This window comes from Chlorocebus sabaeus, chromosome 4, assembly GCF_047675955.1.
Source record: "Chlorocebus sabaeus isolate Y175 chromosome 4, mChlSab1.0.hap1, whole genome shotgun sequence".
Lineage (NCBI taxonomy): Eukaryota > Metazoa > Chordata > Mammalia > Primates > Cercopithecidae > Chlorocebus > Chlorocebus sabaeus.
In genome coordinates this window covers 28,029,772-28,050,620 of record NC_132907.1, presented here as the reverse complement: position 1 = coordinate 28,050,620, position 20,849 = coordinate 28,029,772, and the positions used below count along the sequence as shown (strand labels likewise).

The following is a 20,849-nucleotide window of genomic DNA, read 5'->3' as shown; positions in this document are numbered from 1 at the left end:
CATCCTCCTTATTGTCATATCCACTGAACATTTTACTGGAATATTACTGCATTCAGCAGTGTTAAAACCCTCCTTTTCTCTGTCTTCCTTTTAATTTATTATTTTTGGGACACCTCTGACCGTTTCTTCTCTGCCTCTTCCAGGGGTTTCTCTTCCAACACCTGTTTTCTATAAGTTTTCCCACAATCACATCCTTAGTCTACTCCTCCTCCTTCTCTCCTAGTCATCTTGTTGGCTGTCTTGGATTAAAGACCTATAGACTCTAATGGTTTCAAATCCTTATCTCAGACCAGTAGTCATCTTTCACATTTCAGAATCATGGATCCACCTGTCTGCTGAATCTCTTTCTACCTGGACAGCCCACTGAAGCAGCAGTCCCAACCTATGTAAAACTAGACAGCATTTCTTCAATCACACATGCTTCTCCCACATTCTTTTCATCTATCATTGGCACCGCCATCTACCCAGTCAACTGCTGGAACTCTGAGAATACTAGACTCCCTCTCTCCCTTCTTCAAGCAACCCATTAGACCTCATAGTTTACTTCCTCAATATTTCTACAACCCTTCTTTCCTGTTCTATAATCACTTCCTGGCTCAGACCCTCATCCAGCTCAAACCCTCATCCTCACCAATCTGCCTCCCTCCAGTCTTAACTCTTCAAATTCATACTTTTATGCAGCTGCAAGAGTATCTATCTAAAACTCTTTATTGGCTCTATTTTGCCCATAGGTATAAACCATAACATGGCCTGTTGCTGTGCCCTTCGTCTCAATGCATTTAGCCGTAATGAGTTGTACTGACTTCTGCAGTCTCACTTTACCAACAGACAGGGGACTCTTTGAGGAACAGGAGTCATCTCTAATGCTCTGGTGCTGAATTCAGTGCCTGGTGTTTATCAGTTCCTCAGAAACCGTGGAAGTGGGGAAGGAAGAAAATAGATACGACTGCATACCAAAATATTCAGCCTATTAGGATGTATCAAGTAATCTAATTCTGCTGTTGCTTTAATCAAATCAGAGTCCAGAAAATGCTGGAAACACTATGCATATTACTATTTATGAGAATATTTTGAAAGTATGTTTGCTAAATAGTACACTTTCGAACAGAAGAGGCAGACACAGGAATTCTGTAGTCAGCCTCTGTGAGATACTCCTAATTCTGCAATTCTGTCCCAGGATATTACCATAGTTACCAGCTTAATCCTGTGTTTTTCATTCCTTTATAGGCATGCCCTGAAAAGGGTAGGATTGCTATCCAAAGCTGTTTACACTGAAATCCCCTACTTAATTTTGTTTCTGTGACAGACGCAGCAGATTACTTCATGACAATTAAAATAAAATCTTAGGGTTTCACAGATCACATGATGGGTCCTATTATTATTTTTAAAATGCTGATTTTTAAAGAAATTTCTTTTTTGGCCAGAGAAGCATGTATACTTGTGGCATAAAGGTCTTGTTGGGTATAAATAAGAATGGTTTCTTGTTTAGCTTTATAGATAAAGAGCTTCCTTCAGTCCTTTTGTAAAAATTTAAACTGTTTGCCTAATCACATTTACAGTATTTTTCCAGAACATGGAGCTAATCCACTGCAGGGGGGCCTGCCCTTTTTAGATAGAGCCAAATTGTGGAACTTGCCTTGGTTTCCCCAGGATGCAGTTGTCAGTTCCCAACTGTGACATTCTGTGCTCTGTAGGCCTATCTCCCAGCCATTTTTCTCATTGTCTGTCTTTTCCATAACCCAAGTAAAATCCACGTAAGATTTCAGCAGCTTAATGCCTTTTTAAAGTCCTGAGGCCTAAGACAATTCCAGATGAATGCTTTTATGTCTCCATTCTTTTTTGCACTTACAGAAGTTTAGCCAAAGACAATAACATACATAGGAAGCTCTAACCTACTCTCAAATCTGGGTCATGGTTATGTTTTATAGTGGCCAACCCTTAAAATACAGACACAGGGTATCCGTTAGTGTTTCCCCTTTGGAGCTTGGTGGTTAACAGCCAGGAACCAATTTCTCTTCACGGGCTAATTGTGTCTTTATTTTGTGGTGTTTTAACAGGGCTCCTTCTCCCCACTTAAGTTAGTAGATAAAATACTGTTTGAGTTAATGTAAATTATATGTTTTATCCTTGGCTATGACTGATAATTCTTAGAACTAAGAAGTTAGAATGAACTGATTATGATTTTTGAAATTGAATTTATTTAATCTAAACTGACTTTTTTTAAGTTTATTAAGATAAAAAATTCTCATTTCTCTTTGAAGAGACAACCCAAAATGTATTTAGGCTTTTCAGATTTTCTTTATATTCCTGAATTTATAAAGCAAAAATTATTATAGTAAGAAGAAAGCTCTGTATCCTGCCCAAAGTGTTAACTAAGAAGTTAAGTGTTTTGTTTTTTTGTTTTTTGGTTTTTTTGCTTCATCTTTAAAGTTTTCTGTTTAGTTTGGTTGAGGATAAACCATAAGGAAGATGTAACCATATTTTTTGTCATTCACTGGATCTTCCAAAAATCTGTTTTTGTTGCAAAGCAAAAATTGGGAAGAAAATGTAAAGGCAGTTTCAATATTTGAGATGCATATATATGTGCATCGTTATATATGTCCTAGCATCCTTCCTGGGTACTAGGACCTGTCGTTATAGTTACTAGTTGGTTTTCTTTGAACACATTCTATTCTACGATTATTCACCGATGGTCATTTTTCCTTTTATTTTAATGTCAAAAGCTAACTGTTTTACTTTTGCTGGTATATGGTTTCTGTGCCTGTGTTTTGGAAAATGACTTTGGATTTGATGGTTTAAATTCAGCAGACATATTACTTCTGAGTACAATCATTTTTTATAAATTTGATCTCTGCCAGTTCTTTTCACGTGGGTAGGGGATTGGTCCTTGTCATGGTAAAGCACCTTCAAGAATGACTGTAAATGTTTATTACCGTGTCTGTGAAATTATATTGCACCAGCATCACAATGAAATGGTATTTTTTAATCCTTAGAGGAAAGTAAATCATAAAAACAAAGATTAAGAAAGTCTAAAAGTGAACGTAACAGAGAAGTTTACATTAAAACCTCTAAACTTGTTTTGTGCCTGTCTTGATATAGATTTATCTGATTTTTTTCAAGAAAATATTATTGAAAATTTAAGTGACTATTAACAAACAGCTTTGCTCTCAGAATATTTATTGTGCTTGGGCAATATACAAAATAAAAATTTTAAAGATTTTAAGTTAAATTTTACTAAGTTAAGTGCCTAGGTATTATTTATTCAATGTGTGAAACTGAATTCACATTTATATACCCAGGTATAGGTTGAGCATTCAAATTCCAAAATGCTCCAGAATATGAAACTTTTTAAGCACCAACATGATAACACAAGTGGAAATTCTCTTACTTGACCTCATGTGATGAGTGCACAAAATTCTTTAAAAATATTGTATAAATTTACCTTCAGGTTATATGTATTAGGTGTACATGAAACATAAGTGAATTTTTGTGTTGAGACTTAGATCCCCTCCTCAAGATATCTCATTATGTATATGCAAATATTCCACAATTTGAAAAAAATCCAAAAACTTGTGGTCCCAAGCATTTTGGATAAAGGATACTCAACTGGTATATACTTTATCCAGCTAACACTTGAAAAATGCATTGTACACTTTTTATGTGTGATAATATAATTAATTTATAGGCGAATCATATTGTATATGTGAAATATACTTCAAGAATGTGTTAAGTGTCCAGGATAAAAGCAGTCCTTCACTATATTAGTCATTTTTTATGTCTAAGATGTTCTTAACTGGAAAATCAAGGTTCTTGATCAGCTTCCCACTCTACTTGTACCGTGTGCTTAATGTGTCATAAACTTTTAATGTCTCCTTCATTCATGGTTCACATTAAGCGCCCTTTGATTTTTAGCACAGATAATATATCAGAGTTTTGCAATTAAGATTTAGCTAATAGAAAGATTTTGTAGATATAGGAGTTTAATAGTGTCCATTTATATACAGATAATGTCTGTTTATCAATCTTTTAACAGCATTTTCTAAATCACTTGATTTTTGAACATTTGCAGTGATCTAATTAGCCTGCTTTGCTGATTTTCTTTTCCATTTAATGAAACAACTCTGCATCATCACTCTCTTTATTGCTTTTTCCTAGGCTCATGATCGTTCAGAAAGTGGAGAACTGGCATTTATTAAACAACTAGTTCGAAAGATTCTAATTGTTATTGCCCGCCCTGCTCGGTTATTAGAGTGCCTGGTAAGTTGCCCCTCGATGTGACTACATTATTTATTGTTAACTGGGAAAGCAGTTACCATCAGAAAGCTCCAGCTTCATTTGGTTTCCAACACCAGAGCTAAATGGAAAAAGTCAAAGGAAATTACAAGTTGTGAATGTTTATGACGTCGATATGTGACTTGTCCTTTCTTATTTTAAAGAGACTTCTAGACTTTTGCTCTACTAAGTGATAGTCATACGATATTCTAGGCAAACTTGAAGTAGAATCATAAAATAATGTGCTTGACCTTTTCTCAGCATAATTACTTTATGTCACAGCTAATTTAAAACGCTTGCTGTACCTCACATTTTTGGAGTTGCCAAGATGCAGAGAAGGAATAGAGATAAATGCAGGGATAAATAGTAACCTGTGATTTATAATTATTCTTTGTTTTAAAATGTGGCAAGTTAGAAAATAAGATGCTAACCATCCCATTTGGGAAAATACAGTAGAGCCTCATGCAGACCTGAAGGAATGAGACTTCTAGAGATGATTAGTTCATTTTAACAATTATATGTTTTTGGCTGGGTGTGGTGGCTCATGCCTGTAATCCCAGCACTTTGGGAGGCTGAGGCAGGCAGATCACCTGAGGTCAGGAGTTCCGGACCAGCCTGGCCAACATGGTGACACTCCATCTCTACTAAAAATACAAAAATTAGCCAGGTGTGGTGGCGCACGCCTGTAATCCTAGCTACTTGGGAGGCTGAGGCAGAGAATTACTTGAACCCAGGAGATGGAGGTTGCAGTGAGCTGAGATCACGCCACTGCACTCCAGCATGAGCGACAGAACGAGACTCTGTCTCAAAAAGTAAAAATAAATAAAATTAAAAATAAATACAATTACATATTTTTGGCCAGTGATCATTTTCCTGTTGAGAAGTTTTTGTTTTATGGAATTTTGATTTGAGGTTTCAGTTAAAACTCTGAACAAATATTAAGCTGTGAACATAAGAATTATTTTAAGGATCTACTAATATAGCATCAAAACTCACTTTTAAATTCCACTGGCTATTAAAGTAATTATAACACCACATACAATACAGCTTTTCAGAAATACACACATACATACCTACATAATGCACATATGGTTGCAGTGCTTTGGTCTTGCCCTTATTTTAACTGTCATCCATAATAATTTATAATAGTGAAATATTCACAGCACCAAAAATATATACTATTGCCTTGTCAGACACAGAGGGAAAATCTTGAGGAGAAAGGTAAGGAGTTGGGAGGTGTAGGGAAGGGCTTTCTGTCAATGGTGAGGACCCTTAGAATCATAGAATCAAACACACCATTTGGCATTGAGTGTCTCTGGAAGGCTAAAAGGAAAAAAACTTGGATACTTCAGGGAGAACTGGGTGACTGGTAAATCCAGGTAGAAGGGTTAGTTAACTTTTTACTGCCTCTCCTGTTGTAACTTTTGAATTACAGACCACATGTTTGTACTTCCCACAATTGTTTAATTTAGGGTAAAGTTTCATTTAGCATTAAAACTTGTTTTTCTGGACAACAGATATGCTAAGAGCAGATCTTGCTTTAAAGGAGGAAATCAACTTTTTACAGTAATCACTCATAATCAGAAGAGAAAAAGTATAGCTTCTCAAAGATAGAAACAAGTGAACTTAGAAGTAGCTTGGAAATATTGCTGCTTTCAAAGTACTCTTTAAAGCTTAGATGAAACTGGAGTTTCATAGTATTAGGGGATGCTTCCCCCAGGCTATCATCTTATCCCTATAGTACCCAGGCTTGCTCTGTCAGTCATTGTAGTAGGTGTGTATGTAAAAGACTCTGAGTATTTACATTGGTTTAACTTTACTCCATTTACAGCAAGTTTTTTTTTTTTTTTTTTTTTAATGACCTTTAGAAACTCCAGAAAAAATCCAGGAAATATAACTGAAATTAATAACTGGGCTTAGGCAATAAGCATAATTGTTTACAACACATAAATCCATGGCATCCCTTTGGGCATAGAGGAAAAACCAAACTTGGTTTCTCCTGCTGTGCTCTTACAACATGATTCTGACACCAGTTATGTGGGAGCCCCACACAACAAGCAAGCAAGCAGTTCTGCAGCAGACGCCAGCTGGGTGTCCTCCAATTCCATTCCAACACTGTCTACCCAGAGATAGCATCAGATCCCACTGGTTGAGGGGTCAATTCCACAAGAGTGCCCCTACTTCCAATGTCAGTCGCGAGCTCCAGATGGTTTGCCTGTGCCTCTCACCGTCTTGCTATAAACCGAGGTTCCTATGACCCCCATCTCTGAGTTTCATTAGTTTGCTAGAGTGGTTCACAGGACTCAGGGAAACACTGAAGTTGACCAATTTATTATGAAATACATTAAAAACTCTACAGATGATAAGATGCATAGGGTAAAGCATGAGGAAAGGAGTGCAAAGCTCCCTGGCTGCACTGCCTTCCAGGAAACTCCACACGTTCAGCTATCCGGAAGCTCCCCAAATGCGGTCCTTTTGGGTTTTTATGGAAGCTTCATTACATAGGCATGTTTGATGACATCATTGGCCATTCATGATCCACTTAACCTTCAGCTCCTCTCTGAAGTGGAGGTGAGGATGGGGCTGCAACTCCCAACCTCTCATCATATGATGGGCTCCCCTGACAACCAGCCCTCTTCCAGAGGCTGCCCAGAAGTGCCCAGCCACCCGTCAACTCACTAGAATACAGAAAGCCACTTATTACTTTGGAGATTCCAAGGGTTTCAGGAGTGGTATTTCAGAAAACAGGGATGAAGACGAAACATACATTTGATAGTATCACAGCATCCATCTAGAGTATGGTGATCCTGAAGATATTTATTACACACTAGAAGCAACAGGCAGCCACATATACACAACAAATTAAATAGATAGGAAAATATATTCTCAAAATTTTATAAGAGACAGAGGCTTTAATTTCCCATTTTTCTTTCTTGGTCTTTATGTGAATAGTGGTAACTTAATGTTATAGTTAACTAATAAAAAATGGTAACTTTGAAGTTTTTCTTTCTAATGTTTTTGGATACTTCTATATTAAGAGAGTTTCCTGCAGCATTTTTGAGTAAGTGCATTCTAACATTCCTTTTGTTGCTGGTTGAGTGGAGAGAGAAATTGAATCTCAAATCTTCTGGATGGAAATTCCCAGATTTTACAACTTTGCCAGAAAGGCACAATTAAAAATCAGACCTGTTCATTTCCGATGAGCGAGATCTTAAGTGGAGCGTAGTACCTTCGTATTTACATTACAAGCAAATTGGAAATGATCATTATCTTTGGGTTACCATGTACATAAATGTGTTGGCTTAGAATATGAATAGGCTTCAAATACGAAGTGAGAATTACATACTTTTAAAATCCATTTGCCTCCTTTCTGCATAAGTAACTTACAGCCATGTATATCCAGCAGTTTTATTGTGAATGGGATTTATGTAATAAAACCTCAGACAATTTTGGCTCAAAGAAGTATCCATCTGTGTTTGTCTTCTGCTAGGAATTTGATCCGGAAGAATTTTACTACCTGTTGGAAGCAGCAGAAGGCCATGCCAAAGAAGGACAGGGTATTAAAACTGACATTCCCAGGTACATCATTAGCCAACTAGGACTCAATAAGGATCCCTTGGAAGGTGAGTCCCTGGGTTGTTCCTACCTTTGACTTTGTTTATGCACCGTCACCTCATAGAGGAAATCTTAAGTGGCAAATCTTTATTTTTTCCTCATGTTTTGGCTCTACCTTTTGAAAAGTCCATATCTGGGGACTGGTTGCTATTTGAAGGAAATAGCCATAAATTGGGTCCTGAGATGCGACTGAGCATGACCCATTTTGTGTCTACCTAGAGTGTAGGTCAAGGCCTTGACATCCTTAGAAGCCTGTCAGCCTGAGAATGCCAGAGTGTCCCAGAGGGTTTTGATTTCAGTCTTCACTGAGTAGTTTTTCTCCTGCAGAGCTCAGTTGGGCTCTTTTTGAGAGTACTTCTAATTTTTAAAATGTTGCTAAAGACATTATCATTAATTAAACTGACATTTAAATTTGCTTTGGAAGTAATGCAGTTGATGGTAGATTACTTTAAATTGAGTATAGTATTCATAGGGTATATTCTTGTTTACTTAAAGTATAAAACATAGTAATATACAGGAGAACCAATAAAAATGTTTTTTTAAGCTTATAAAAGGATTTATGGGCTGGGCGCAGTGGCTCACGCCTGTAATCCCAGCACTTTGGGAGGCTGAGGTGAGTGGATCACGAGGTCAGGAGTTCCAGACCAGCCTGGCCAATATGGTGAAACCTTGTCTCTATTAAAAATGCAAAAATTAGCTGGGCATAGTGGCATGTGCCTCTAGTCCTAGCTACTCGGGAGGCTAAGGCAGAAGAATCGCTTGAACCCAGGAGGCGGAGGTTGCAGTTAACCTAGATCGCGTCACTGCACTCCAGCCTGGGTGACAGAGTGAGACTCTGTCTCAAAAAAAAAAAAAAAAAAAAAAAAAAAAAAGTTGATTCACATTTTAAAATAATATTATTAAATTAAATACAGAAAATAGGAAGCATCCTGCAAGTGAACTTTTAAAAATCTGATATTAGTAAACCACTCCCCTGACAACCTGTTCCTGTTCATGAGTGTTTAGGATTGTTATTTATAACATTTACTTATACACTCCCCCAAAAGACTCAAAAACTGTCATTGACTCCTTCATTCAAAATTGTCTTCCCGGTTCATTAAATTGAATTTGCAAACAGCGTTTATCTTGTTAAATTGTTTGTAATGGTAAATGTTGGCACAGAGATTTTCCCATCTGAAGCCAGGGAACCTGCTGCTCTCTGCCCTGCTCTCCTGTTTCCCTGCTTTGTTTGCTCCTATGGCCATCGTATCTTTGCTTCCAGTGAAATGATGCATGCATTACTGTGAGATAATGCCAGATAAATTTATACTGTACTGAAAGCAATTCCACAACAGATTCATCACTTATCAGAGACTGGTGGCTGCTTTTCTGAAAAGTTCCCTGGGGAGAGATTTTTCCCCATGGCTTTTAAATTACCATCTTTACCTTTTTGAATCATGAGTCTTCAGAAATGGTTTAAATCAATGAAATAAAAAGGGCAGATGTTTAATGGTATTTAGATGAGTTTTAAAAATCACTTCAGGCATTACAAACTGATGCCTTAGCTTCCTGCTTCAAAAGCTGACTCTTGGTTCCATTCCATTACTACCCACTGCTTACAAATAATATGTATTTCTCAGATAATAGTTATTTAGCAGAAATTCTATTTAAAACAGAACCATCTTTTAATTTTTTTTTTATGAAAATAGTTGGAGTTGGGGAGGCTGTCAAAGTAGATTATAGTGACTCTTCACGCTGGTGTAGTTAAGATTGCGTCAGCTCTTGAATTGTGGACCAAGTGAGTTCTTTAGTTTTCTTACCTGGCAATCACTGTAGGCTGAACTTTGGTAGGTGAATAATCTGAGGCCCATGTAGAAACTAGCTTTCTAGAGGCTCTAAAGAAAACATGAATAGTGATCTTTAACAAGTTTGGAGTTTAATCACTGGGAGTTGTGTTTTTAACTCTTGACACCTAATTTAAGATCTGAGGCTAGTTTGTGTTTGTTTTTTGGGGTGTTTTTTTTTTTTGTTTTGTTTTGTTTTTGGTTTTTTTTTTTTGGAGACGAAGTCTTGCTTCGTTGCCCAGGCTGGAGTGCAGTGGTATGATCTCAGCTCAGTGCAACCTCTGCCTCCTCAGTTCAAGTGATTCTCCTGCCTCAGCCTCCCGAGTATCTGGGACTACAGACGTGTGTCACCATGCCCAGCTAATTTTTGTATTTTTAGTAGAGACAAGGTTTTACCATGTTGGCCAGGCTGGTCTCGAACTCCTAACCTCAGGTGATCTGCCTGCCTCGGCCTCCCAAAGTGCTGGGATTACAGGCATGAGCCAGGGTACCTGGCCTTGAGGCTAGTTTTTAATCTATTTGTTAACATTTGAAATATGACTTCTCCAGGTAATTTAATAAACAATTGCACCACGGTGAGTGGATCAACTGAGGTCAGGAGTTTGAGAGTAGCCTGGCCAACATGGTGAAACCCGTCTCTACTAAAAATACAAAAATTAGCTGGGCGTGGTGGCGGGCGCCTGTAGTCCCAGCTACTCGGGAGGCTGAGGCAGGAGAATCGCATGAACCCAGGAGGCGGAGGTTGCAATGAGCCGAGATGGCGCCATTGCACCGTAGTCTGAGTGACAGAACAAGACTCCCTCTCAAGAAATAAAAAATAAACGATTACAAACCCTGATTGTTCTACATTTGTTTCCTTTTCCTGTCAGCGTCTAAATTAACATACCTTAGACCTGTCCTTTGAAGGTTAGGAATTGGGAGTTCTGGAGCTGGGCTGCCAGGTCGGCACCCTAAGCCAGCACTGCACACTGTGTGAACCTTGACTATCCAAAGTGATGCACCTCTTTGTGCCTCAGTTACTTCCATAAAAATGAGATAATAGGCCGGGCGCGGTGGCTCACGCCTCTAATCCCAGCACTTTGGGAGGCTGAGGCGGGCGGATCACGAGGTCAGGAGATAGAGACCATCCTGGCTAATCTGGTGAAACCCCGTCTCTACTAAAAATACAAAAAATTAGCCGGGCGTGGTGTTGGGCGCCTGTAGTCCCAGCTACAACGGAGGCTGAGGCAGAAGAATGGCGTGAACCCGGGAGGCGGAGCTTGCAGTGAGCCGAGATCGCGCCACTGCACTCCAGCCACGCTGACTCCGTCTCAAAAAAAAAAAAAGAGATAATAATAGCATCTACTTATAGGATTGTTTTGAGGATTATATGTTTATATTTGTAATTGCTTAACATAGTAAGTGTTTAATAGATGTTAGCTGCTGTTGCTATTTTATTTAAACACTATTAATATTTGTCCCTTTCCTTGAGAGCCCTTCCAACTAGATGCATTTTAGTTCACCTCCAAGTCCACAAATCTAAGGTGCTAGTCATATTGGACATTGACATCATTTGAATGAGACCAAGAAAGTACATAGTTTGCGCTGAACTCATTTTTATTCTGGAATTTCCCCTATAGGTAAACTGAGAAGGTTGTTGTCAATGTCCACTTATTCCAGAATCTAGAATTTATAAGTTTTTATCTAAAGGTAATACTCCAATGTTGTTTTGCTTCATATCTCTTATGCATAATATCTGCCCAGAAGGGATGATCATATTTATGAGAATGTGAATACATAAAATAAGAACCTAAGAAATTTTTAATTATTTAATTTTAAACAAAATTAAGTTTATTTAAATTGAAAATTTTAAATATGTTTAGATGCACACAAAAATATGTAACTAAAAACTGACTTTTATTATGCATGTTCAATTTTGAAAAATTGGAAAGTACAAGTAAAAGAAGAAAATATTATCTCTGATCCTGTCACTGAGCTAAGACCTATCATAGTTTTAGAGAAAATTATTTCATGTTTTTTAAATAAAAATGATTTTTTAAAAGTTTAAAAAAATGAACAGTAAAAGAATTTGATTTTCTCATCTACTTCTATAAATTTAAGGATGTATTCCAATGCGAATTGATCAATTTAGACACTTTTGTCTCTTAACTAAATCATCAGGGTAGTACTTAAAGCTGGTGTCAAGCATGTGATACCCAATCCAAGGCTGATTACACAATATAAATAATAATAAACAGTCAACATTTAGTAAGCATTTAATTTTTGTTAGTATGCTAAGAGCTTTACATGCATTATCACATACAGTACTCACAAAAAGCTCTAAGAAGTAGTATTGTTTACGTTTTACAGCAGAAGAGCTTGAAGTTAAAAGGTCAGTCAGTCAGTAAATGCAGATAGTAGTGGTAACCTAAGTCTTTTAATATCCAAATCCCTCTTAACCACCATTATTACTTCCTCTCTGACAAATTTCAAACTCTTAGTGTCTTTGGCAGGGTATTTCTCAGTGGATATGAAGGAATGGAACAAGAGATATGCACCACAACTTAAGAATCGTTCCCTAGCTGTAGTCAGTGCTGCTTTGATGCCCGCCAGAGCCTGGAAAGACTTGCCTCTCTCGGATACCTGATTCTAAGCAGAGTTGTTGACCCACCAAAGCCTTTCCAAGCTATGGTGATTGCATCAGCCAATGAGTTCCTATGCCCAGCCTCTTACGTTCCTATGTCTAGGTGTTTGCAAGAAACGGGGTTCTGGGGAGGTGTGTGTAGTGAACAATTTCAAAATACCAGTTGCTGCCTTTTTTTAGATTTAAGATTTTCCCATAGGCACATTGGAATCTAGAGCAATTTTTTAAATATTGGAGAAACTATTTTTCTTTTGTTTCAACTTAGTATTCTTATCCAATTGCAATATTTTTATTAAGCTTACCTTTTTTTTGTTTTTTTTTTTTTTAACTTAGAAATGGCTCAATTGGGAAACTACGACAGTGGGACAGCAGAAACTCCAGAAACAGATGAATCAGTGAGTGTAAGTATATTTCTTGATAAAATATGATGTTGGTTTTTCTGTTTAGCATCTGGAGACTTTGGCTGTGTTCGTTTATTTATTCAACAAATGTTTATTGTGCTTCTGTGTGCAAGGCATTGTGCCAGGCACTAAGCATACAATTTTAGCCCCTTCTTTCAAAAAGAAACGAAACTTAATAAAAAATCACATGCAAAAAATAGAAATGATAAATATGAATGAGATCTATGAAGAAAAAAGACCATGTGCTACCATAACGTAAAGATATTTGCCATAGTCTGTCCAGTCCCAAAAGATTTCCCAAGGAAATGGCACTTGAGCTAAACGTAACAAATTACTAGGGTAAGAAGGGGCAAAAGGAACATTCCAGACACAGGCTACATCAGAGGACTAAGCAAGGGAGACGGCAGAAACTAGAGCACTTGAGTAAAAACTGGATACTTAGGTCCCTGTTGTTCATGTTTGTCAGGTTTTTTGTTTTTGTTTTTTAAGAGCAATGGGACTGAACTTTGGAGGAGGTGTATGGGTATATGAGGGTGGGAGGAGTGGACAGGGAGATAACCCAATCAGAGTTATGACTTGAAAAAAATCACACTGACTGCAGTGCAGAAAGCAGTGGGGTAGGAGGAGGAGGGAGGGGTGACCATGTGGAAGCCAGTTCAGAGGCTGCTGCCGTGGCACAGGTGAGAGGCCCTGGATGCTGGTGCCGTTCTCCTCAATTGTGAACACCAAAAGAGGAACCAGGATGCATCAGATTAGGGATTAGGAAAGCAGGAGCAGGCTGTGTAGCCTAGGTGATAAGAACCCAGGCTCTGGAGTTAGGTTGCCTAGAGTTGAAAACACTGCTTTCTACCAGCTGGGGTTTGGGGGAAATTTCTATGTGCCTCAGTTTCCCTGTTTGTAAAAGATTAAATGAGATTTTTATGTAAAACGGTTGGGACAGTATCACATAGTAAGTGCTGAATAAATGATAGCTGTTTTATTAATTTTATTATCTGACTCATAATTTTGAATGTATCGAGACTAAAGTTCCTTTGAAACATTCAAGAAGATCCATCAAACTGGCAGCTGTATATAAGGTCTCGTATATTCTGGCACTCAGAGGGAGAGTTTCTGGTGGAGGTGGAAGTGACTTAGGAGTCATCCATGAACATAAATGAGATCACTCATGTAGGGAAGAGTTAATGAGATTAGAGAGCCTTGGACAGAGCCTTGCAGCCCAAAGCCATGAAAGAGCAGTAATAGTGAGTGAATTACCTTCTGAGCCAGTGCAAAGTAGATAAGAAAACAAAAAAAAGAATAAAAAAATTAAAAGAGTAATAGTGAGTGACTAAACAAGTAAGTGGTCCCAGTCTTGAAGTCTGTTTTCTGTGATAGAGCATTGGCAGATGATGACTAGATAGATCCAGATCTTGGCCAGAGGCCAAGGGGGAGAAGAGGAGACAGATGGTTCCAGTTGAAGAGGTCAAGTAGTCTGGAGGCCAGAGTGTTGGGTGGGTTATATGTGTAGACACTGAAGTCACCCTGGATGGTGAGACAGCTCTTGGGCGGAGAGGAAGGTGGGTAGCCAAGTCTTCCAAAGATGAGTGGGGATGACAGGGTCAGCGATGACAGCGCTGAGTTGAGGATGCTGGCGCCCACACAGGGTTTCTTCCAAAACAATAGGAAGGGAACTCTGGACTCTTGCAGAGGGCAGCAAAGAGCTGGTAACTCCCTCTCCATGCTAAGATAAATGGGGCATGAGAGAATTTCTTTTAAGCATTTTTTTCTATTCCCATTGTTTGAGTTAAACTTTTTAAAGAGCTGTCCTTTTGAAACTTGTTTTGTAAGCCGTGTTAGATTTCTAGCATGGAAGTGAAGAAAGGCAGGCATTCTGTACTTGGGTGTTCCACGTGTTGCCTACTACCTTTCTGAGCAATGAAGATTGCCGCAGGAATGAAAGAGACATGCTCTGTCAGGGATACAGCCCCATGTAGAGCCACTCCGGCCCATTTGTTTTTGGCCGACAGAAACCAAAGGAAAAGCTTGGCATTATGGAGTTAAATCCCAAAATGTTAAAAGACTAGGACAAGGCCAACCTGAGTAGTTTACAAAAAGAAATTAATATCAGGAATTGTCCTTGGTTGCCTGGAAATGTGGATTCGCTTAAGTGACAGTGTCACAAGGAGTTTGTCAGCATTGCTGTGGATGATGGCTCTGTAAAGCTATCCCTGAGGTTCCTGTGGCTGGAATACTGTACTTCAACATATTATATAACAGCATGTAATTCAAATATAATCTATTTGCTGATAAAATAATTTTCTTAATTCTGAACTGCTTTTAACTTCCATATTTTGTTTCCAAGAGCTCTAATGCCTCCCTGAAACTTCGAAGAAAACCTCGGGAAAGTGATTTTGAAACGATTAAATTGATTAGCAACGGAGCCTATGGGTGAGTAATTCAAGAAAAGCTCTCTATTGTATTTCTGCACACTCAAGTAATACATTTATTCTTCACATTTATCTAAGGCCAAATAGATGCTGTATAAGGACTTGACTTTTCAGATCACTGCTCCCTCCCTGAGACTTGTACTGTACAGCCAAAATCACTTCTTACTGGACACCTCATCAGAAAACATGCCAAGTGACCAAGTAGTTACTTTAGAGGGTTGGAGAGAAAGACTTTCAAGGAAAAATTTTATTTACTCTTGTTTCTGCCTCCTTCATTTTTGCCCTTCTGGGTTAAAAGAAGCACCTGACTCTTGATTGAGATATATATGTATATATTAAATACTATATTATATATAATCATATATTTATAATTTTCTGTATAGTATTACTACATGACAAATAGCCTGTATTTCATGTCTGACCAGCAGACAACCTTAAGATAAATGTCTTTAAATAAGTCTGGTTGAAGGTTTAAAGCAGGAGTGTCTAATCTTTTGGCTTCCCCAGGCCACATTGGAAGAACTGTCTTGGGCCACACATAAAATACATTAACATGAACAACAGCTGATAACCAGAAAAAAAATCACAAAAAACTCATAATGTTTTAAACAAGTTTACGAGTTTGTGTTGGTCTGCATTCAAAGCCATCCTGGGCTGCATGCGGCCCACGGGCTGTGGGTTGGATAAGTTTGATTTAGAGTAATATGTTTGTTTTAGTCTTTATTACACCAGGATTTTTTTTATTTCGTTTTGTTTTAAATTTATTTATTTATTTATTTATTTATTTATTTATTTATTTTTGAGACAAGATGTTGCTCTGTCTCTCAGGTTGGAGTACAGTGGTGCAATCATAGCTCACTCACTGCAGTCTCAAACTCCTACACCAGGATTTTCAAAATTGAGCTGTATGCTATAATCTAATGATATTAATGGTGTTCCTTCCTTGATCCCTTTTTATAGACACACAATTTTCTCCTTGTGGCGGTAAACAGTGACAGGATTCTTCTGAGTTACTAATAGTTTAGAAGGGTAATTAATGCACAGACTATAACCTGATCCAGTTTAGACAGCCCAAGAATTCTAGTTTAATTAAATATTAATTCCAATTCTATCTGTATATAAAGAGCAATAAACAATCTCATAGACATTTATTGCTGTTTATCACACAGATGAGCAGATCAAATAAAAGAGGTTTTTGTTGTGCCACAAGGGATGTTTCTGTTACCATTTTTTCACCTCGAATATTTTCCACACCATTAACTTAAGAACTTAAATATTTGTGAGTCCCTTCTATGCTTCACTGATTTGTTTTCAGGATATGTCAAATGCCATATTTCCTGTTGTGGCTTATAAATGCTTTCTGATGTATTTTTGGAATATTTAATTTTTCAAGGACCTCATTGAAACTTTTCTACCTAGGAAGATGGTTCTAGCATGCATTTGTTTGTGGTTTCTACTTGCTTATCATTTGTTTTTTAGTTCTTTACACTTTTGGAAATGACCTGAAGATTTCTTTCTTCATTAGGGAGAAGATTAAACTTTGATTTAATGGGTATATGGGTTTGAGCACTGCTAGATTTTATTAGCAGTGGAATTCTGGAATAAGATTATCTGTGAAGCACCACTTTTAAAAATGCAGGCATATATCTTAGCAGTATTTGGAGTTCTAACTGGTTGAGTAAACTCATTTGTAGTGCGATTAAACCACTGTATAGTAGATGAGGTATATCACACTTTGGGGAATAGTTGGGAATATACAAGAAGTTAAACAAGCTGTGAATCAGTAAACACCCAGGATGCAGGCCAAGTCATTAATGCACTCACAAGCTGCCTATGGGAGTCTCTGCTGATCAGCCAAAACTCTTTTTTTATTTTTCTCATCTCAGATTTAATCTCTCATTTTATTTCTGATAGATTTTCTCCACATTTTAATAATCTTTAATTTGAAATCTGAATGGAACCATCCCTATTGGTTCACCCAGTCAGTGAGGCTGATTGCAGGCTTATGGGAACTGGCTGAACAAATGTATCCCCCTATGGGTGGCTGAACTGGCCCTTCTAGAGGCTTCCTTAGGTATCCACGCACAGGATCTACCACTCACATCAGTGACTCAGAAAGGCACCGATTCCATGACTCCTCAAAAACTGGTGGAGCTGGGAACTAACCCTGTCATTAGGAAGGGCTTCTATCTGCAGTGCTGAAACACACATGGCTTTCTCAGCATTATGCTTGGTGAAAATTCATGTTATAAAGCCAAGTTGATAAACATCTGATTTCCTTCTCTGTTTAACACACTTCTGATCCCTGACTGGAAGTGAAACGTGTCTTTTTGCCAACTTAGTGCTTTATAGAAAGCTGGGGCTATGTGCCTGGCACTGTGCTGGTTTCTTTATATATGTTCTCTTCTCACAAGAGCCCTTGTGTGGTAGTTGATATTATTTCCACTCACATGTAGGCAAGGAGAGGTGCAGAGACAGTCACGGATATCCTGATTTCTAAGTGGAACTCGCTTCTCTCTATAAGGTATCCATTTGTTAAAATGTTTAGCCATCCTAATTGGAGTTGTAGAGGTACTGCTTCTTCCAGTGAACACTTCCACCAGGATCTTTAAGTCATAACTTCAGATGTTTTCAAAGTAAAAGAATAAAATTGACTTAAAATTTTTAAAAGTAAAAAACTAATTTTGAAAGGCGCACTATTTCTCCCCCAGTTTGCCTTTCCTTCTAATCTTGATGCACATGATTCTCTTTTACCTGTGAAGGGGCCTGGGACATGTCTCAAAGAGGCACATGTGCACAAGCGGTATACGCCCTGTCTCCCACATGCTCTCCCTATAGTCTTTCCTTTCAACTTTCCTCTGGCACACGCACCCTCATTCCCACATGGAGATTTGCTAGCACGGAGTCACGTATTGGGCTCTCAGAGTCGTGCATAATTTTGTACACGCTAGACATTCATGCTCGCAATAAGGGCTGATTCATTCTGCTCTAGATCCTGTCAGCTTCTAGTTCCACTTCTCCCCACCCTCCCACACCTCAGTTCTGCATGGGTGGGGAGAAGCTTGGCTCAGAGAGAACTAAGGTCTTTGGTTACGTCTTCCCCGCCCCCCACCTTCTACCCTTGGGTTTTCCTATTTCACAGGGAGGTCAGTGTAGGAAGAGAGACCGAAGCAGCCTCTTCAAAGAAAGCACAATCTCTGGGACCAGAAAGCAGAGAAGAAATGTGGAGCCATATCAATCAGTTCAGTACAACTTTTAACACTGGGAGGTTTACAGTCCACTCAACAGTGTTATATATCTGGCTGTCGGTGGCTGTGGTATCTCTCCTTGTTTCTCCTGTCTCTCTCTTTCTCTCTCTCTTTGCTAACTTTAAGCACATTTGGAACATCAACTTAAAAGAGAAAAGGTATACATACATATATATACACACACACACAACAATTATTACTAAATAAACAAATTTCAACATGACGAGTAACATTCCCAAAGCAATATAGAAATGTAAAAACCCAAGAACAGAAAACAAACAAAAAATCCACCCACAACTAATTCTAATAAGGAAGTCTGTTTGACCCTTGTGACTTCATCAAGATATGCATGTCCTCAGGCGGCGATATCTCAAGCTACTTATAGGATTCTTTTAAATTGGTTTAGGTCAGTTTTCCCAAGGATTAACTGATTATTGTAAGTACATCATAGCAAGGGAAAGCAGAAAGTCAAACAAAGTTTTATGAACTGAAAATCTGAGAATAAAGACTAAAGCCATTTTTAATACAGTGCCACAGAGAGACCCAGTAAGGATGCTAGTCATACTGGGCCGGAGGCATATTTGTCTTTTATTTTTTCATAAAATCATGGATAAGTCCATTCTTCCTTCACTCCTATTCTCAAACATATTGCAGAGTAGTTATTTATGTAAGAAATGGTGATTCTTGATTGAAAATCAGAATGGCCACCTTGTGATCATCCGTGAAACTCATAATATACGTCTAAGGCTCCTCAGCACTAAACCTACTCAAAACCAAATATTGAAGGAAGAGATAATAAGCTGTATGCCACTTTACTCTCCAAAATAGGCAAACTATAATACAAAGATACTGGTTTCTCCCTGTCAGTATTTAAAATTCTAACTTTCATTTTGAAATATATATTTCCTGTTTGAAAACCCCCTGTTTTGGTTCTTTTTTTTTTTTTTTTTTTTTCATTATTATACTTTAAGTTCTGGGGTACATGTGCAGAACGTGCAGGTTTGTTACATAGGTATACACGTGCCATGGTGGTTTGCTGCATCCATCAACCCGTCATCTACATTAGGTATTTCTCCTAATGCTATCCCTACCCCTAGCCCCCAACCCTTCTTCAGGCCCTGGTGTGTGATGATCCCCTCCCTGTGTCCATGCGTTCTCATTGTTCAACTTCCACTTATGAGTGAGAACGTGTGGTGTTTGATTTTCTGTTTCTGTGTTAGTTTGCTGAGAATGATGGTTTCCAGCTTCATCCATGTCCCTGTAAAGGACATGAACTCATCCTTTTTTATAGCTGCATAGTATTCCATGGTGTATATATGCCACATTTTCTTTATCCAGTCTATCATTGATGGGCATTTGGGTTAGTTCCAAGTCTTTGCTATTGTGAACAGTGCCGCAGTAAACATACGTGTGCATGAGTCTTCATAGTAGAATGATCTATAATCCTTTGAGTATATACCCAGTAATGGGATTGCTGGGCCAAATGGTGTTTCTAGTTCTAGCTCCTTGAGGAACCGCCACACTGTCTTCCACAATGGTTGAACTAATTTACACTCCCACCAACAGTGTAAAAGTGTTCCTGTTTCTCCATATCTTCTCCAGCATGTGTTGTTTCCTGACTTTTTAAGGATCGCCATTCTAACTGGTGTGAGATGGTATCTCATTGTGGTTTTGATTTGCATTTCTCTAATGACCAGTGATGATGAGCTTGTTTTCGTATGTGTTGGCTGCATAAATGTCTTCTTTTGAGAAGGGTCTGTTCATATCCTTTGCCTACTTTTTGATGCAGTTGTTTGTTTTTTTCTTGTAAATTTGTTTAGTTTCTTTATAGATTCTGGATATTAGCCCTTTATCAGATTGATACATTGCAAAATTTTCTCCCATTCTGTAGGTTGCCTGTTCACTCTGATGATCGTTTCTTTTGCAGTGCAGAAGCTCTTTAGTTTAATTAGATCCCAATTGTCTATTTTGGCTTTTGTTGCCATTGCTTTTAGTGTTTAATCATGAAGTCTTTGCCCATGCCTATGTCCTGAATGGTATTGCCTAGGTTTTCCTCTAGGGCTTTTATGGTTTTAGGTCTTGCATTTAAGTCTTTAATCCATCTTAATTTTTGTATAAGGTGTAAGGAAGGGATCCAGTTTCAGCTTTCTGCATATGGCTAGCCAGTTTTCCCAACATCATTTTAAACAGGGAATCCTTTCCCCATTGCTTGTTTTTGTCAGGTTTGTCAAAGATCAGATGGTTGTAGATGTATGGCATTGTTTCTGAGGCCTCTATTCTGTTCCATTGGTCTACATATCTGTTTTGGTAGCAGTACCATGCTGTTTTGGTTACTGTAGCCTTGTAGTATAGTTTGAAGTCAGGTAGCATGATGCCTCCAGCTTCGTTCTTTTTGCTTAGGATTGTCTTGGCAATGCAGGCTCTTTTTTGGTTCCATATGA

General features: G+C 38.2%; 1 protein-coding gene across 6 annotated transcripts in view; it reads left to right on the top strand.

The window, feature by feature from the left end:
- The window catches only part of MAST4 (microtubule associated serine/threonine kinase family member 4), a 579,655-nt gene that overhangs the window by 514,145 nt on the left and 44,661 nt on the right, over positions 1-20,849 (top strand). For all 6 annotated transcript variants that reach the window (XM_073014718.1, XM_007974205.3, XM_073014721.1 and 3 more), the window contains 4 exons: positions 4,156-4,257; positions 7,763-7,895; positions 12,667-12,734; positions 15,076-15,161. In XM_073014718.1, the coding sequence (XP_072870819.1) occupies positions 4,156-4,257; positions 7,763-7,895; positions 12,667-12,734; positions 15,076-15,161 (389 nt within the window). The remainder of the gene's footprint in view (positions 1-4,155; positions 4,258-7,762; positions 7,896-12,666; positions 12,735-15,075; positions 15,162-20,849) is intronic.